The following is a 19,394-nucleotide window of genomic DNA, read 5'->3' on the forward strand; positions in this document are numbered from 1 at the left end:
TCACTTGAGCCCAGGAGTTGGAGGTTGCAGTGCCCTGTGATCCCACCTACGAATAGCCACTGCAGTACAGCCTGGGCAACATACTGAGTTCCTGTCCCTCCTAAGGAAAAGAAAAAAAAGAAAGAACTGCCTTACTTTTAAAAACTCATTAATTTGGGGATTATTCATGAGAGAAGGATCAAAACAAACTAGAATGAATGGTATTGTATGTATCTGATGGGAATGCCCAAATATCATTTAGGTACTATTAGATGTGTAAAAAATTAGCCATGATGGGTGGCACAAACCTGTAGTCCCAACTACTACGGAGGCTGAGGTGAGAAAACACTTTAGCCCAAAAATTTGAAGCCAGCAACATAGTGAGACCCCAGCTTTGAAATAAAAAAATATATATATATGTATATATATATTTGTAGCTAGAAAAAAGGTTTCCATTAATGACATTAAGAAAACGTTTCTTTAAAAAGAAATTAGAGAAACATCTCTGCCCTCTGGTTCCTCCCCCACCCCTACCCCTCCGGTTAAAAAAAAAAAAGAAATTAGAAATAAAATGCATTGTGAGATGGAGTTGTATACAATATAAAGTGTATACAGTAACCAACCATTTCCAATACACTATTGTTAAATAGGAACTTTAGACTTTGGCTCTTTTTTATCATTTTTCATTTACTTATTTATTTTTCTGAGATAGGGTCTCACTCTGTCGCCTGAGATAGAGTGAAGTGGCATCATCATAGCTCACTGCAACCACAAACTCCTTGGGCTCAAGTGGTCCTCCTTCCTTGGTCTCCCAAGTAGCTAGGACTGTAGGTCCAGGCCACCACGCCTGGCTAATTTTTCTATTTTTTGCCTTGCTCTTGCTCAGACTGGTCTCAAACTCCTGACCTCAAGCGATCCTCCTACCTCGGCCCCCCAAAGTGCTAGGATTACAGGCATGAGCACACACCCCGCCTAAACTTTGTGTTTTGTTTTGTCTTTTTAGTTTTCCTCAATTCTCACCAAGGCTGTAACTTTGTATTTTTTGATGACAGAATTGTCTTAAGCCCTTAAGTGCTGTTTTTAGATTATTTCCAATTCAATGTCCTAGGTCTCTCTGAGTGAGGCCTCAGCTAAATTGAGTCTGAAGCTTTTTGCTTTCGGGCTCTTGGCATGTATTTTTTTTTCTTTTAGTATCACTTTGGTGAAAATGGCATTTATTTCTGAATGTTTTCAAGGGACAGTGAAAGTAGAAGCCTCAGATTAAATTTTCCCTAATTAGACCAGGTGTGGTGGCTCACGCCTGTAATCCTAGCACTCTGGGAGGCTGAGGCGGGAGGATGGCTTGAGGTCAGGAGTTCGAGACCAGCCTGAACAAGAGGAAGACCCCCATCTCTAGAAATAGAAATAGAAAAAAAAAATTAGCTAGTCACCTAAAAATAGAAACAAAAAATTAGCCGGGCATGGTGGCTCGTGCCTGTAGTCCCAGCTACTCAGGAGGATGAGGCAGGAGGATTGCTTGAACCCAGGAGTTTGAGGTTGCTGTGAGCTAGGTTGATGCCATGACACTCACTCCAGCCTGGACAACAAAGCAAGACTTTGTTTCTAAATAAATAATAAATAAATTTTCCCTAATTTGATGTAGGCGTTTCAGAGCAGGACACTTGCCACAAAGAATCTTATGTGAATCTTCTGACTATGACCATCTTTCAGAGAGAACTTTGGATTCCGCCCCCGCCCCCAGCTTATTGGTGGAATATATTTCTTTATGAGAGGCCTATATAGCTGCATAGGTCACTGTTTGTGATCTAATGTGAGGATATGGAAGCATAATTTTGGCTCCTAGTAGCAATTATGTTGCACTCAGCATATAGCAACTGAATGACTGGAAGAGCATAATTTGATGAAGGCTTTATTGATGGGTCAGTTGGGTGGAAGGGCCACTCCTTATTCATTTGACTGGTAATGCTACTGCCTGAACTCAGCCATGAAGACCAAGTACGGCAATATCTGTTCTTCAAAAGTTCCCAGTCTGCTTCCTCTCTCTAGTAACTTCTCTTCCAGGCATCTTAGTACTTCGCTGCTTTCTCCTCCTCTAAAGGTAGCTAGGCAATAGTTATTTCCCTAATGGAAAATGTCCATGGATGGGAACACTGCCAGGCTGATGGGGCTATTCTGAGACAAGGCAGCCTTATATAGCATGCATTTTTCTTTCCAACAGCTTCATTCTCACTTCTACTAGGTTTTTAAAATTCAGTGTCCTTTAACACATTAACTACCCTGTGAGTTGTATTTAACTCACGCTAGTTTTGAGCCCAGGGCTTTGTGAAGCATATATAACTCATGTCTCTTCACCTTGGGAGCTGCATGAACTATTTTTCAAGTTGCATATAACTCACACACAGAAAACAATTAAAAAACAACACATTTTTCATTAAATTAGAAAGGATTGTTTTTTTTTCTATTTTCGTAATAAAACACTGTAGCCACAAAGAAAAAAATTTTTTTTCTAGTGTGGCAGTCAATGTGTTAAAAAGCAAAGAACCACCCAAAACCCCACAAATGTACAAAATCATATAGTGTACTAAATATGCCTTCATGACACCAGTCTGAGAAAAGTTGGCTGTGACAGGCAAAATGAAGATAGGTGTTGAGATTGACAGGTCCTGGGTCTACCATGTGTCAGGGAAGGATTCTTCACTAGAGAACAGGTAATTTACCGAAGCACCTGCTGGCTGGGCATCCAGAATCATCAATAGCTATGCAGCTGAAAGAGGATTATTCAGCAAGCAGGTGGTTGAAAGGTCACATGCCTCAGTGACAAGGAAATACTCGGTCTTCTGTAATTCAGGGTTAGTTCATAGGTGTAAAATTGCACTTTGTTTCATATTTTTTAATGCCTGTGTTGAGTTTTAGTGAGATAATAGTAGACTAGATAAAAGGGGTTCTTCTGTCTCTTTTGGATTATGGATGTCAATTAAAAAAATTAAGCATTTAAACAATTAAACTTAGTTTTCTTGAAGCATTTTTCTTCAAAAGGCCATTCTGTCATCCAGCATGGAGTGCAGTGGCATGATCACAGGTCACTGCAACCTCCAACTCCTGGGCTCATGCGATCCTCCTGCCTCACCTTTCTGAGTAGCTGGGACTACAGGCATGAGCCACCACCCCAGCTAATTTTTAAAATTTTTTTAGAGACAGAGTCTCACTATGTTGGTTGCCTAATCTGGTCTCGAACTCCTGGCCTCAAGCAACACTCCTGCCTCAGCCTCCTAAAATGCTGAAAATACAGGAATGAGCCACTGTACCCACCAATTAAGAAATCTGACTGAGGCTTATAGCCCCGGAGTAGGTCTGTCAAAGCTGATCCAACACAGCATTTCAGTTCAGTTTATATACAGATGGTGAAGATTCAGTATATGCAATATCATAGCAAAAACTGATGTCAGGAATACCACATGGAAACTTATTATAATTTTCTAGGGGAAAAAATAAAAATAAAAATAATCCACATAGTGGCACTGAAAATGGAAAACAGAATACATTTTAGGAAGTACAGACTCCATAGAAGTTATAAATAAGAAATTCTATCATTACAGAAATTATGTCTTGGGCATCTTTATTGCTCCACCCCTTACAAAACACATTCAGTGGACACTGCATGGAGAAATGAGCACAGCACAAATTTTTGATAACAGAAATGCTGTGATTTGAACTTTACTAAAAATGTCATTTAATTCAAAAAAACCTAAATTAGCTTATGTGTAATGATGTCCATATATATTAATATTCATTGTTTAAACACAGATAGCCACGACACACTGAGTGGCTGCCAGGAAACACTGTATGAGATAAAGGAATTTTTTTTAAACTATCTTGGGCAAACCAAGATATATGGTTACATGATTTCTGAGGTAGTGTTGTACATTATATTATGGTCTCCTTAGAGAGTTTCTGCTTCTCTCCATATATAGAAAGAATAATCGCCATTCATTTATTCATCAGTTGCCATACTTCTCCTTTCTCTTGCTTATTAATGGTTCTTGAGAATTCAATGTAATTTTTATCGAAAAGCTAAACACATTGAAAAGATGTTTTCTGTATACATTTTTTTTATTACTTTGACCATGGTCTGACAAGTGCAGTATATAAAAGATTTAAACAGCCTATGGAATGGGACAAAGACAGTAAATGAGAAGAAAATACAGGCCAGGCGCAGTGGCTCACTCCTGTAATCCTAGCACTCTGGGAGGCCGAGGCGGGTGGATCGCTCGAGGTCAGGAGTTCGAGACCAGCCTGAGCAAGAGTAAGACCCCGTCTCTACTAAAAATAGAAAGAAATTATCTGGCCAACTAAAAATATATATAGAAAAAATTAGCCGGGCATGGTGGCACAAGCCTGTAGTCCCAGCTACTCGGGAGGCTGAGGCAGGAGGATCGCTTAAGCCCAGGAGTTTGAGGTTGCTGTGGGCTAGGCTGACGCCATGGCACTCACTCTAGCCCAGGCAACAAAGTGAGACTCTGTCTCAAAAAAAAAAAAAAAAAGAAGAAGAAAATACAACTTATGTTCACATTTGAAATTACTAAGTATTTTTAAATAATATTTTATGCAATTTCAAATGAACTGGGTGATAATTTTCCCAATCAGGAACAAAGTACAAGTTAATTTATCCTAAAAGGGAATTTCCTTTTTACTTTTTTGACTTTGCTTTATGAAAAAAGGCAAATAGAAAACATTCATATCTGAAAGTTTTCATATCTCAAAAATCAAGGTATTTTCCATCTTTACCCAGAATATTATATTCATATCTGAACATTCCATAATATCTAGAGTGATGCTAAAAACCCATTAATTGCACAAAACTGAATTGTGAAAGGTAAAAGACTCCCTTCTGTGCGGAATGGAAATATAGACATATGTTTCATTTTCTCCATTAAACTTAGGAGCCTATAACCCTGAAAATAGTATGATATTCACTATCTGTAGCTCTCTGTCTAAAGGTAGTTCCAGAATTAACAGTGAGTCTTAGGTGACCAAAATAACATGTATTTCTAAACTGGTGAAACTTACCAATGAAAACTTTCTTTTTTCTGATCAGATGCAGAAAACCGTGTCATAGACAAAGCATCAGGACTCAAACAGAACAACATAACTGCCTTTCAAAGTGGTGGCCCTTAGGAAGATCCCCTGACTCTTAAACAAAAAGTGGTGGTCTCTCTGGCTCATGAACAGCCTTTGGACATGTGCTACTATATCTTCTCTTTGGTGCTCACCGAGCTCTTAGTGAAGGTTCAAGAATCTTCCATAGTTAAGGCCAATAACCAAGCTCTCAGCTGTGTCCTGTTCACCTCCCTCACCCTGTGCTTCCAGTGTCCCTTACCTGCATTGGCCAACCCAACACAGCACATGCACCCCTCGGAAAAATCACACTTAAGAGTCAAGTTGATGCTGATGTTTCTCTTCTTTAGCCAAAACTATCCCTGTGCATTTGGCCTTCAAGGGAGAAGGATGAGGAAGTGGCTGGGTTCTGAAGCAACCAAGTCTTTACTGCCATCTATTCCTTGATCCAAGTCACACTCTCTAGAATATGACAGTCAGTGCCTACACCATTCACTCTGTGGATATATCTGCTGAGGCTGGACATGTCATCTGTACACACAGTGAGGGTTTGGTCACTGATTGCTGCTTTGTCCTGTGATACCTGGGTTTTATCTCTATTATAAAGTTTCAAATAGGCTTTTCTGAAGAGGAGCTTGGCTGTCTGCGGGGAGTTAGCTAAGCTCCCAGCAAAAGTTCGGGTCCCTCAGACAGGGGTCATCGCAAAGAATGAAAAAGTAGTAGGAAACAGAAATAAAAATAATACACAGAGCCAAAGATATAGTTTATAAAGAACAGATTTATGAAGATAGGCAAACGAGAGTACTTGGAGGGTTACATGTCTTTCCCATCAGAGATGCAACCCTGACTGAAGTATTACACAGATATTTATAATGTACAGAGTTTCGGTTGCCAGGGGTAACAGAGGTTACATAACAGGTAGTTTGGTTTAGGGTCAAAGTCTTCTAAAAGGCTTCTGCAGATCCTTTAACTCTATCTAGGTGAACAATGGGTTATAAAATCTTCTTAGGGCAAACTTCTAAATTTTAAGATAAGGCTATTACTTTAGCAAAAATGGAGACACCTTGGTTCTGGTTATTGTGTAACAGAGATTTCAGAAGTCAAGCATGAGCTGTCCTCTATGCTATTTACTTTAACCGCATGGTTCCGTCTGGGCCCCAGCTCAGGCAGCATATCTTATCAATCAGCTCTTATCTCTCTGATTAGTTCTCATCTCAGGCAGCCTGTCTTTGTTGATCACCTCCCCATCCCATGGCTCCATGCAAGACCTGCTTTGTCTTTCACAGCAGGTGAGAGCCACAGGCTTGAGACTGCAGCCACCTTGGAAAGCAGCTGCTACTGACCCTTGAGACGGCCTCCTGAGGCAAGGCAGCTTTTGATATGCAAACTAGCACGTTTACATTTTCCTTTAGGGCAAAGCCTTGCAAGACTCCTAAAATCATTTGTCTCTGAAAATATAGGGGGCATTTCTATAAATCAATATTTCTTAGGCTCAACAGCTAGCACCTTCAAGGAAGTGATTGGATTATTCAATGCCACTATATATTATAAAAACTAACTTTTCTATGTTGCCTTTTATTCTACAGTGCTGGCATTAAGAGGGCTGGGTATAAATTGGCATCACGAGCTTATTATATAAGCAAAAAAGACTTGGTTGGAATGGTGATGCTGATTTTTTTCCTACCAAGTCTTCCATTCAGTGGACAATGACATAAACATATTGGCCTCACTTGACTCGGTAAGGAGTTTTATTTTTTAAAGAATTATATAGCTTCCTAAGAAGAAAGTGAATTTATATATTTCAACTGAGGTCCTTTATGCAAAACAGTATCTATACATTGTAGGAAGTATTTTCCAGTTTACAGAGTAAGTAAGGCAGAAACATACCTGAATGTCTGGAGCTGGCCTCCTCTCACCACAAAGACAAGTTTTGTGCTGTTGGAGAGAAACATGTCACATACCTGCAACATGACACAATGATCAAGGACCATGATGGACCAAGACAAAAACAAGGACATTTTGTATGTCTCTAAATTTAATGGAAAAGAACATTCCAAATCATAGAAATGACTTTATTCCCCTGTTCTGATGAGGTGACTGACTGGTAATTCTAATCACTTAGGGCAACCTCCACTCCGTCTTTCTGCCCTCTATCAAGAACTATTACAGATAGCAAAGGAAGAATTATGTTCACATCTTGGCAGCACCCATTTACAGAGAAATGACTCAATTTCATGAATAGCAATCAGTGCACCTAAAACACAAATTTTGTAAGAGATTCTATTGAGAACCCTCTCACTGATACATGTCACAGTCATTTATAGCTTACAGCCACATTTATTGCTACAATTTATTATACCCTCCTTGACAACAGGCATGATACTGGTGATCTTTGACAATAGAGCCATAGTCCCCAACATTTTTGGCACCAAGGACCATTTTCATGGAAGGCAATTTTTCCACAGATGGAGTGGGGGGGCAGTGGGTGGGTGGTGCTTTTGGGATGATTTAAGCACATTACATTTATTGTGCACTTTATTTCCATTATTATTACATTGTAATATACAATGAAATAATTATACCTCTCGTCATAGGTTGGGGACTCCAGCAATAGAGAATTCATAACAGCATGAGTTAGATGCTGGGATTATTATTACTGAAGGAAAATTAGAATAAGATAAAAATTGTAAGTATAGTACCATGAAAAGGAAAATATACAAAGGGAAAAATGACTGAAGTTTATGCACATGGTAATATGGACTGACAATGTCAAAAGAATAACTTGGTGTCATTATAACTTGATCTAATCCATGATGGCAACAGGAAATTTTAATATATAATCTCATTAATTGAAAATGAGAATAATGTGTTAGTATACAAGTTGTTAAAAACAGTTAAGAAACTATTTTTAGGAAACACATACAGAAACTTTGGTAGCCAAAAAAAAAAAATACATATTGTTTTTAATCACATAAAACATAATAAAAAATGAACTGAGGCATTACACTCAGCTGTGAATAACACAAAACACTAAAAATTTCCTGATAAGAGGAAGGTGCTTATTCTCATATGAAAGTTCTCGGTGAGACTGGTCACTGCCCAGTGCAGCAGGAGAATAAGCTCCCATCCACTTGGTTTTAATGGCAGCATTGTAGCTGTCATGCTGATTCAAGAACACAGTCACTACTAGGAAGAACAAATGTCCTTGCAATACAAATTACCACTTATACCAATTCAATCAACAGACTAGAAAGTTAGCACGAGAGGCTATTCCCATCCATGACAGTCTGAATTAGCTCTCTGGTAAAGACATTATAATGCTAGAAGAAAAACCAACTGCAGATTGCTTTTTTTTTTTTTTAGGTCTTTAAAGAATTTTTGTTCTTTTCATTCAATTCTCTTCAATTTCCTCTCTACCACTGATGGATATTTAATGTAGAACTTCCAGGGAGATCTCTGGAAATCTACACATAGAAGAAAATGAAATTGAAGTGATTTTGAGGATACTCTTCATTGGCAAGCCAAGGATTCATAAAAACGAATTTAAGGCAGGGGTCCACCCAGCCCATATAAATCTGGCTGTCACTCTGTATGGTGCCACTAAAAAGTGACTAATTCCTTCTTCATTTCTGTCTTTGAAATCTCATGTAAGATAGCCTATTGGTGAATTTTACCATGGAATCATCCAACTCTGGATTTTATTGTCCTCTTCTACAGTTCTCTCTTCTGAATTCAAAAGTCAATTATCTCAGAGTCTCCACTCCATTTTTGTGTTTGATAGGAACTGACATAATTGAATGCTGTCCCAGTTCTACACATTAATGGGATTTCTCTCATATATTAGTAATATGAGTTCTTTCATGTCTTTGACAGGAACTAGGATGAAAGAAGGCCTTCCCACATTCCTTACATTCATAGGGTTTCTGTCCCGTGTGAATTTTTTCATGTATTTGAAGGGACTTGGCAGACCTGAAGGCATCACCACACTGCTTACATTTATAGGGTTTCTCTCCAATATGGGTCCTTTCGTGTCTATGAAATGACCTGACAGAATGGAGTATTTTACCACATTGCTTACATTCGTAGGATTTCCCTCCAGTGTGAATTCTTTTATGTATTTGAAAGGAGGTGGAACTGAAGACTTTACCACATTGCTTACATTCACAGTGTTTCTCGCTAGTGTGAGTCCTTTTATGATAAAGAAAGGAACTGTCATAATGGAAGGCTTTCCCACATTGTTTACATTCATAGGGCTTCTCACCAGTGTGAGTCCTTTCATGTATTCGAATGCCTTTGGCAGATCTGAAGGCTTTCCCACAGTGCTTACATTCATAGGGTTTCTCTCCAGTGTGAATTCTTTCATGTATTTGAAAGGAAGTGGAAGAAGTGAAGGTTTTACCGCATTGCTTACATTCATAGGGTTTCTCTCCAGTGTGAATCCTTTCATGTCTACGAAAGGAGCGGACACAATGGAAGGCATTTCCACATTGCTTACATTCATAGGGCTTCTCTCCAGTGTGAGTCCTTTCATGTATTCTAATGAACTTGCCAGACCTGAAGGCTTTACCACAGTGCTTACATTCATAGGGTTTCTCACCCGTGTGAATTCTTTCGTGATATCGCAAGGAAGTGGAAGAACTTAAGGCTTTGCCACATTGCTTACATTCATAGGGTTTTTCTCCAGTGTGACTTCTTTCATGTCTTTGAAGTGAACCAGGAGAGTAAAAGGCTTTCCTACATATCTTACATTCATGAGGTCTGTCTCCAGTGTGCATTCTCATGTGCCACTGAATGCTCCTCCGCTGAGCAAATGCTTTCCCACATTGCTCACATTCATAGGGTTTTTCTCCAGTGTGCGTCCTTTTGTGTATAAGCAAGGAACTGAAATGAATGAATGCTTTCCCACACTCCTTACATTCATAAGTCTTCTCTCCTGTGTGATTTATTTCATGTGTTCGAACAGAACCAGGGGTACGGAAAGCTTTACCACATTGTTTACATTTATATGGTTTCTCTCCAGTGTGAATTCTTTCATGTTTACGATATAAACTGCGAAAAGCAAATGCTTTTCCACAAAGCATACATTTATGAGGTCCATCTCCACTGTGCAGTACCATGTGATTTCGAAAGCCTGTGAGAGAAATGAAGGTTTTTCCACATTCCTTACAATCATAGAGTTTCTTTCCAGTGGGGGGCCTTTCATGTGTTCCAAAGGAGTGCCGATAACTGAAGGCTTTCTCATGCTGCTTATGTGTATATGGCTTTTGTGTACATTCCTTATACTCATTCCTTTTGTGTCCAGTGTCAGCTTTAATGGGCGTAAAAAAAGATGAATGACCAATGGAGACTTTTTCATACACATTGCTTTCACATGGTGTTACTCCAGGAGGAGTTTTATTGTTGAGCATATGATCTGGAATCTGATTGAAGATTTCTCCACACTGACTACCTTCTTTACATTCTAAGAGTGTCTCTCCGATAAGACTTCTGTGGAAAATGAGAAGCATATTATTAACGGTTCGTTTATAAATTATTTTCTATTTACTAATAGTATTACACTTGCATTTTTAACATTCTCAAGGAAGGGGGAGGCTTTCTATCCTGTATGAATTATTCCAACATGAGTGGACCACATGCTCTGCAAGATGGATAATTCATACCAATTTCAAAAACATAATAATTATATAGAATTTCTTAATAGTATCTCCACATAAACTATTTCACAAACATCAGTGTCAAATTTAAGTGTATGTTTCCAGAGAAAATTTTCTAACAATAAATTAATTTGATGCTGAGCTCATGGTTTGTTTTGCTTTGCTTTTTTAAACATTTCTTGATATTCTAAGATTCTCTGTAGAGACATTGTTTAGTCTTGTGAGTACAAATTACCTTATATTACTCCGGGGATTTTTACTGTGGTCTTCAAAGCTCTGGTCATTCCAGTCTTCTCCTAAAATGCAGACCCAGAAATATAGTCCTTAACTATTACAATTATTAAATAATATTATATTCTATGGTCACGGTACACTGAGCCCATGCCTGATTTATTCAAAGTATGACCTGTCGGCCAGGCGTGGTGGCTCACGCCTGTAATCCTAGCCCTCTGGGAGGCTGAGGCGGGTGGATCGCTCGAGGTCAGGAGTTCGAGACCAGCCTGAGTGAGACCCTGTCTCTACTAAAAATAGAAAGAAATTATCTGGCCAACTAAAAATATATATAGCAAAAAAAAAATTAGCCGGGCATGGTGGCACATGCCTGTAGTCCCAGCTACTCGGGAGGCTGAGGCAGTAGGATCGCTTAAGCCCAGGAGTGTGAGGTTACTGTGAGCTAGGCTGACGCCACGGCACTCACTCTAGCCTGGGCAACAAAGTGAGACTCTGTCTCAAAAAAAAAAAAAAAAAAACAAAAAAAAACAAAGTATGACCTGTCCATATTCCAAATCACTGAACAGCACTTGTAAGTAAGAAACATTTGTTCTCTAATTCACTGAATGAAGGAATGTTGTCACCGTTACCTATGGTGGCCAGGTTCTTAAAGGTTTCCCCCATCACTTCTCTATAGAGATTCTTCTGGCATGGTTCCAGCAAAGCCCACTCCTCCAGGGTGAAGTTCACAGCCACATCCTCAAAGGTCACTGAGTCCTGAAACATCCCAAAAGAGTTGAGGAGGATGGGTGAGATTCATAGCCTTGGGGACCTATGCTCTATTTTGTAGAAGTTCACATGCTGCTATGGACTCCCAACATTTATTCCATGCCTTGGTCATCAGACTCTTACTCTGTGTCCACACTCACTTCCTCCCACACAGCAATTCTGATGCTAGAATGAACACTCAGTAAGGCAACAGCAGACCAGAAAAATGTGCCTTGTTGGTGAATCCAGGAAGAAAGATGTGTTGCCTGGGTCACCACTAATGTCTCCCTCCAAAGTGGATCTGTAGCATCTGTCATAACAAAGTCCTACTCTTTAGTGTGGAGAAAAAAGTTAGCACTAGCAATCCTGAGACACTGCATCCTTGAAAATGTTCGTTAACAAAATTTAACATTTGATGGTTTTGGGATGGGACCTTACAAGCCTAACTAATAAGAGAGTTATAATTTAGTGAAACAGAAACCCATGAGCAGAAACTTTTGTGGGAAACAGTACTGAGGTAGGAAAATCTAAATTATTAATTGATGCATAGTTGAAGGACAAATGGAGGCAATGTTAAGAGGTACAAACTCCAGAGGGTTCAGTCTTAAGAAAAAAGCAAGTATGATTTATCAAAATTGACAAATGTTTGGGCAGGGTGTGGTGGCTCACACGGGTAATCCCATCACATTGGGAGGCCAAGGTGGGAGATTGCTTGAGGCCAGGAGTTCAAAACCAGCCTGGGAAACAATCAGACCCCATGTCTACAAAAAATTTTAAAAATTAGCTGGGCGGGGCTGTTGGTGTCTGTGATCCCAGCTACTTGGGGGCTCAGGCATGAGAATATGGCTTGAGGCCAGGAATTTGAGGCTGCAGTGAGAATGATGACACTACTGCACTTCTAGGTAACAGGGCAAAGCCCTGTCTCAAAAAAAGAAAAAAATTAATATGTTTGTGCATCAGAGGACATTAACAACATAGAATACAGGCAATCCATGAAACTGGAGAAAATTGGCAAATCATATGGCAAGGTCAAGAGCTCCTAAGTCTCACCTACAAAAAAAAAATTCAAACACCCCAAATAAAAAGTTTTGGTGAGTTAGGACCATGTTATTATTCAAAAGAATCTAAAATGGCTCAGCCCCTAAGGAAAAACAGTATGGTAGGCTCCTCCAACATCAATAATTACCATGTATTCCAGCAAGCCACTTCCCAGTACATTTATATTCAATTTAAAAGAACTGAGAGCAGAATCTTAAAGAAAGATATTTGAAAACCATTGTTCACAACAGCCAAGAAGTGGATCAATGCAAATGTCCACTGATGGAAGAATGAATAAACAAAAACATATATGCAATGAGAAATTATTGAGTCTTACAAAATGACATCCTGGTCCATGCTACAACATGCATGAAACTTCAGGATGAAATGCTAACTAAAAAAGCCACTGACAAAAAGAAAAATACAATATCATTCATTTTACGTAAGTTATGTAAAGTCATTAAACTCCAGAAAAGGAAGTGGAATGGTACTTGCCAATGGCTGAGAGGAAGGGGAAATGGGGTGTGGTATTCAATGGGTTTAAAATTTGAGCATTACAAGATGAAAAATTTCTGGAGATTGGTCACACAACAAAATGAGTATACTTAACACTATTCAATTAACTGCACACTTAAGAATACTTAACTTGGGCCAGGTGTGGTGGCTCACACCGGTAATCCTAGCAGTCTGGGAGGCTGAGATGGGAGGATCACTTGAGCTCAGGAGTTCAAGACCAGCCTGAGCAAGAGGGAGACTGCATCTCTACTAAAAATAGGAACAATTAGCTGGGCAACGAAAAATAGAAACAAACAAAAAAATTAGCTGGACATGGTGGTGCCTGCCTGTAGTTCTAGCTACTTGTGAAGCTGAGGCAGGAGGATTGCTTGAGCCCAGGAGTTTGAGGTTGCTGTGAGCTAGGTGGACACCATGGCACTCTAGCCTGGGCAACAGAGCAAGACTCTGTCTCAAAAAAAAAAAAAAGGAATATCTAACTTGATAAGTTTATTGGTGTTTTTTTATAATATTAATAATAAATTGGCCAGGTGCGGTGGCTCACGCCTGTAATCCTAGCACTCTGGGAGGCCAAGGCTGGTGGATCACTCAAGGTCAGGAGTTCGAGACCAGCCTCAGCAAGAGCGAGACCCTGTCTCTACTAATAATAGAAAGAAATTATCTGGCCAACTAAAATATATATAGAAAAAATTAGCCAGGCATGGTGGTGCATGCCTGTAGTCCCACCTACTGGGGAGGCTGAGGCAGTAGGATTGCTTAAGCCCAGGAGTTTGAGGTTGCTGTGAGCTAGGCTGATGCCACGGCACTCACTCTAGCCCGGGCAGCAAAGCGAGACTCTGTCTCAAAAAAAATTAAATAAATAAATAAATAAATTATTGTTCCAAAGAAGTAAACAAATTGATTAAAGGATGGAGAAAAATATGAATGACACGTCTCCAAGATATATACAAATAGTCAAAAGACACACTAAAAGATGCTCAACATGACCAATCATAAGGTACAGTATTTTACAAAATATAGTTTTAGATAGTTATTTGGTGATATCCTTTCATGAAAAATATTCATATGAACAAAACATAAAAATTTTAAATAGAGTCCTTATTGGCTGTGTGGAAAGTCTTTTCAACAAATGGTACTGGAATATATGAACTACAATAAGCAAAGTAATGAATTACATGCAGAACATAAAACTTTCATAAAATTAACTCAAAAATACATCATTAGCCTAATGCAAAATGCAAAATTCAAAACTTCTTAGAAAAAACAAACAAAAAAAAACTTCTAGAAGATAATACAGGTGAATATCAAAGCAACCTTGTATTTGGCAAGAAGATTTTAAATGCAACACTACAAACAAGATCTGTGAATGAGAAAATTGAAAATTTAGACTTCATTCAAATTAAGACTTTCTGTTTTGCAAAAGACACTGTTAATAGAATGAAACACAGGCCACAGACTGGGACAAAATATTTGCAAACCATCTATCTGATAAAGGCCTGCTACCCATAATGTACAAAGAATTCCTAATCCTCAAGAAGAAAACAACCATTTAAATCATAAGCAAGGCCAATCGCAGTGGCTCACGCCTGTAACCCTAGCACTTTGGGAAGCTGAGGCAGCAGATCCTTTGAGACCAGGAGTTGGAGAGCAGCCTGAGTAATATAGTGGTACTCTGTCTCTATAAAAAATGAAAAAAAAAATAGCAGGCATGGTGACTTCCCTTCTTGTGTAGAAGCTTAGGTGGGAGGATTGCTTAAGCCCAGGAGTTTGAGGTTGCAGTGTCCTACAATCAGGCCACTGCACTCTAGCCTGGGTGACAGTGCGAGACCCTGTATCTTAAAACAAACAAAAAAAACCCAAAACTACGATAATTGTATTAAACTTATTTTCCTAAAGTCCCAAAAAGGCTGATGCAAAATGATTATAATGCAAAAAGTATACATTGAAAGACATCAATGTATAATGAAATAAATGATAAGATGTCATATGTCCTTAAAAAGGAGATTGAATATCCCCATGATATAAACTCTCTAAAATGCATCTAGTGTTGTAGTAAATTTCATGAAATTCAAACCAGGTTTGTTTGTTTTTCATTGAAATTAGGAAACTCTACTTGAGGTGGGGTACATCTGTAGTCCTAGCTATAATACTTGGGAGACTGAGGTGAGAGGATCTCATGAGGCCTGTTATAGGCAAATTTTATGACTTCACAGTAGGGAATGTTTTCTTATCTAGGAAAATAAACAAGGTACAAATGAAAAGAATGACAAATTCAATTTTATTAAAATCAGAAGAGTCCATCGAAAGGTAGAATGGAATGAAAAGATAAACCACAACCTGAAAGAAAACATTTTCTGACTCTAGGAATGAAAAAGAAATAGTGTTCAGAGTATGTTAAAAAAAAAAAAAGGGGGCAGGGCGCAGTGGCTCACGCCTGTAATCCTAGCACTCTGAGAGGCCGAGACGGGAGGATCACTCGAGGTCAGGAGTTCAAGACCAGCCTGAGCAAGAGTGAGACCTCATCTCTACTAAAAATAGAAAGAAATGATTTGGACAGCTAAAAATATATATAGAAAAAAATTAGCCGGGCATGGTGGCACATGCCTGTAGTCCCAGCTACTTGGGAGACTGAGGCAGAAGGATTGCTTAAGCCCAGGAGTTTGAGGTTGCTGTGAGCTAAGCTGATGCCAAGGCCCTCTAGCCAGGGCAAAAGAGCGAGACTCTGTCTAAAAAAAAAAAAAAAAGGCAATAAACCTACAAATGAGTAAAATGTGAGAAAATGACTGGAAATTATTTCATAAAAGATGCATAATCACATACGAAAAATGCTCAACCAATTGCAACCAGCAATAAATATTCACAAAGAGATGCTATTTAACACTAGATGATGGAAAAGGAATGAGTTAGATAATTTCAAGTATTGATAAATCAGAAGAATGAACACACGTACATGAAAGGTGAGGTGGTTAATTCACACACACTTTATCAGCATTTCCTAGTAAAATGGAATTTATCCATCATCTACAACCCAGCAGTTTTTTCCCAATGGGTAAGATATTCATGTTGCATTTATTGGGGGCAAAAACAAGAATGATATTGTCGACAAGATCAAAAAATAAACTGAAACAACCCAAGTCCCATAGGCAGTGTATAGGGTCAGTAAACTGGGTGACCCATGAATTCGAACAGCTGCATGTTTGCAACAAACAGATGCAAGAAAACCAGAAATAGACTGTATCGGCATAATATTAATGGCATATAAATGGTAATATTACATTACTGAAAACTCAAAAGAGGCAAAACTCTACATCTTGATTAAGAGATGATAAAGCTATAAAGAATAAATTGAGGGATGATAAAGCTACAAAGAATAACAAAACAAATCACAATTTTGGTCACCTCTGGGTGCCAAAGGGAGGTAAGTTCAGGGAGGCACAACAGAACTGCCCAAGGTCTATTGAATTCCCTGGATGGTATGTCCCTGGGTATTAATGTCCTTACTATTTCAACTTAGCATCAAACAATTTATGGCAAGAACTCTATCTGGTTCTTCAGATCTGATCACACAATCCACTTAGGTTCTAACCAAGTGAATAAAATTATTGCACACAAATCCTGAAAGAAGATTCTCAAATCCTTGGGTAGGCCGGGGCGCGGTGGCTCACGCCTGTAATCCTAGCACTCTGGGAGGCCGGGGCGGGTGGATAGCTCGAGGTCAGGAGTTCGAGACCAGCCTCAGCAAGAGCGAGACCCCGTCTCTACTAAAAATAGAAAGAAATTATATGGCCAACTAAAAATATATAGAGAAATTAGCCGGGCATGGTGGTGCATGCCTGTAGTCCCAGCTACTCGGGAGGCTGAGGCAGTAGGATCGATTAAGCCCAGGAGTTTGAGGTTGCTGTGAGCTAGGCTGATGCCACGGCACTCACTCTAGCCCAGGCAACAGAGCGAGACTCTGTCTCAAAAAAAAAAAAAAAATCCTTGGGTAAAGAGCAAATAGATGGCAGCAAAGGAAACCAAAGGAAAGCATCTCAGGCAGGCAGCTGGCATCACCCCCAGTTTATAAGGGACCCCACACTCCCATAGGTTAGCACATTCCCAAGCTTGGGATCCACCCTGAGGGTACAGATGGAGCCCAGGGTGGCTCACTCCAAGGCAGTGTGGGAGGGAAACCTGAGCAGCAAGAAATCTGAATTCCATGGGAAAAAACATAAATTGTAACTAATTAAACTCTAGTACCTCATAAACCAGCCTTGCATGCAAAATGTTGTAATCCTGTTACCTTTTATTGGCTTTTGCCTACATAAGCAAGAATTTCACTTTTAACTTTGGAGCACTGAGCCCATTTTTCTGGAGACTGTGTTTTCCCAAATGGCCATACCCAAGTTTTTGCTTGAATAAAATCTTTAAAACTGGATTCTGGCTGGGTGCGGTGGCTCACACCAGTAATCCTAGCACTTTGGAAGGCTGAGGTGGGAGGATGGCTTGAAGCCAGTTTGAGACCCACCCAAGCAAGAATGAGACCCTGTCTCTACAAAAAATAGAAAAATTAGCCAGGTGTGGTGTGGTACACCTGTAGTCCCAGTTACTAAGGAGGCTGAGGCAAGAGGATCCCTTGAGTACAGGAGTTTGAGATTGCAGTGAGCTATGATGAGGCCATCGCACTCTAGCCCAGGCAACAGAAGGAAATCCTGCCTCAATTTAAAAAAATAAATAACTGGATTCTGATCCTTTTGCTAATTTCAGGGTGACAAGTCCAAATAAGGCCACTACATAACTGTCACCAATCAAGTATTTAATCTGGGTTGGCTCCTCATACACCTTATAAAAACATTTCCTTCAACCTGTACACTAAAAATAAATCCTAAAGCCCCCAACTGACTGAACAGATCCCCCTCTTGTCCCAAGGGGCCCCAGGAAAACCTTAACACTGAGTTCCCAGCCCTGATGGGAAAAGAGGTCGGACACTGCTTATTAAACCATCTCCTTTTCAGAGTTTATATGCAACTGACCAACATTAATGTTAAAACAAATCTTTAACAAAATCAAGACTTTGTGTCGCAATAATTTAACAAATTAAAAACAAGACCTAAGGCCATGCAAGTCAAGGGTTAAGTCAGCCTTACAAGCCATAAAACCTAGTTAAACAGGGATTTTTTTATTGTTTGTTTTTTGGGGTTGCTGGCCTGGTATCACATGACAGGTAATAGACTCCCTTATTTTAACTTAAGCATTCCTTCCTTTTGATTTTCAGACAAAGCTTAACACTCTCAACCTATTGCCAAGGAAAGAATCCCCAAACCCACCTACAGTTTGTAAACCCCTGCTTCCAGATGTCCCTCTTTGGGGGCCAAACCAATATATACTGTCCATGTACTGATTTATGATTTTACCTGCACTTTCTGTCCTCCTGAAATGTATCAAAACAAACTGCCTCGTTCAAGGATTCTTAGGTTTCTGCCCCTCATTTTCTGCAGAGAATCAACCTATTTAGAGAGTTTTGCTTTTTTCCGTTAACCACAAGGCCTCAATTTAGTTTTTAAAAAGAGAAAGAAGGGACTGGGGACCCCACAGACCGCAGCCCCTCCCACGCACGACCCCCAGCACACCCAGTCGGGACTCTGCCCCACGACCCTTCCCCAGTCACCGCACAACCTGGGGACACGCGGAGCTGCCCAGAGAGGGCGCCCGGGCCGAGGTCGCCGCACAGGGACGCGACAGGACGCCCGGGGACCCGGCTGCCAGGCCAGCGCCACCCCGCTGGCCGGAGGGACCGAGGGCCGAGCTGCACCAGCGGCGACTCGGGTCCGCAGACTCCGGAGCGGACTATGGGGTGGCCCGAGTCCCGCCACAGCCGGTTCCAGCCAGTTCCAACCAGCCCCTGCTCCCCGTTTGGGGACGCCTGGCCCCGCACACTCACCATTTCCCGGCCTCTAGGTGTCCCAGCGTCCTCTCTGCGGCTCCTGCGACCACTGCAGGCCACAGCGCAGGTGACGGCGCGACAGAAGCTGTGGTGGAGGCACCTGGGGACTCCCAGAGAGGCGAACCCCGAACCTCAAGTGCTGCAAAGCAACCCACAGGAGAGTGCAGAGAGGTTAAAGGTCACCTCCTACTTCC

The 19,394-nt window shown here is 40.3% G+C and overlaps 1 protein-coding gene across 1 annotated transcript; it reads right to left on the minus strand.

The window, feature by feature from the left end:
• Positions 1 to 7,145: 7,145 nt before the first annotated feature.
• Positions 7,146 to 19,056, minus strand: LOC123637025 (zinc finger protein 491-like). Its single transcript, XM_045549815.1, has 4 exons — positions 18,933 to 19,056; positions 11,609 to 11,735; positions 10,984 to 11,044; positions 7,146 to 10,581 (listed from the first exon to the last, which is right to left on the minus strand). Exons 2-4 carry the CDS (start codon positions 11,640 to 11,642, stop codon positions 8,928 to 8,930), a joined length of 1,749 nt encoding a protein of 582 aa, XP_045405771.1. The 5' UTR covers positions 11,643 to 11,735; positions 18,933 to 19,056; the 3' UTR covers positions 7,146 to 8,927.
• Between the last annotated feature and the right edge of the window lie 338 nt (positions 19,057 to 19,394).

The sequence above is a fragment of the Lemur catta genome, chromosome 1 (assembly GCF_020740605.2).
Source record: "Lemur catta isolate mLemCat1 chromosome 1, mLemCat1.pri, whole genome shotgun sequence".
In the NCBI taxonomy this organism is placed as follows: domain Eukaryota; kingdom Metazoa; phylum Chordata; class Mammalia; order Primates; family Lemuridae; genus Lemur; species Lemur catta.

Bases quoted from the DNA above. Each gene is read 5' to 3' on its own strand.
- LOC123637025 (XM_045549815.1), bottom strand. From the start codon at position 11,642: ATGGGGGAAACCTTTAAGAACCTGGCCACCATAG. The intron at 11,045-11,608 runs GTAACGGTGACA...TCTGCATTTTAG, and splicing joins TAAGAACCTGGCCACCATAG to GAGAAGACTGGAATGACCAG. The intron at 10,582-10,983 runs GTAATTTGTACT...CATTTTCCACAG, and splicing joins AATCCCCGGAGTAATATAAG to AAGTCTTATCGGAGAGACAC.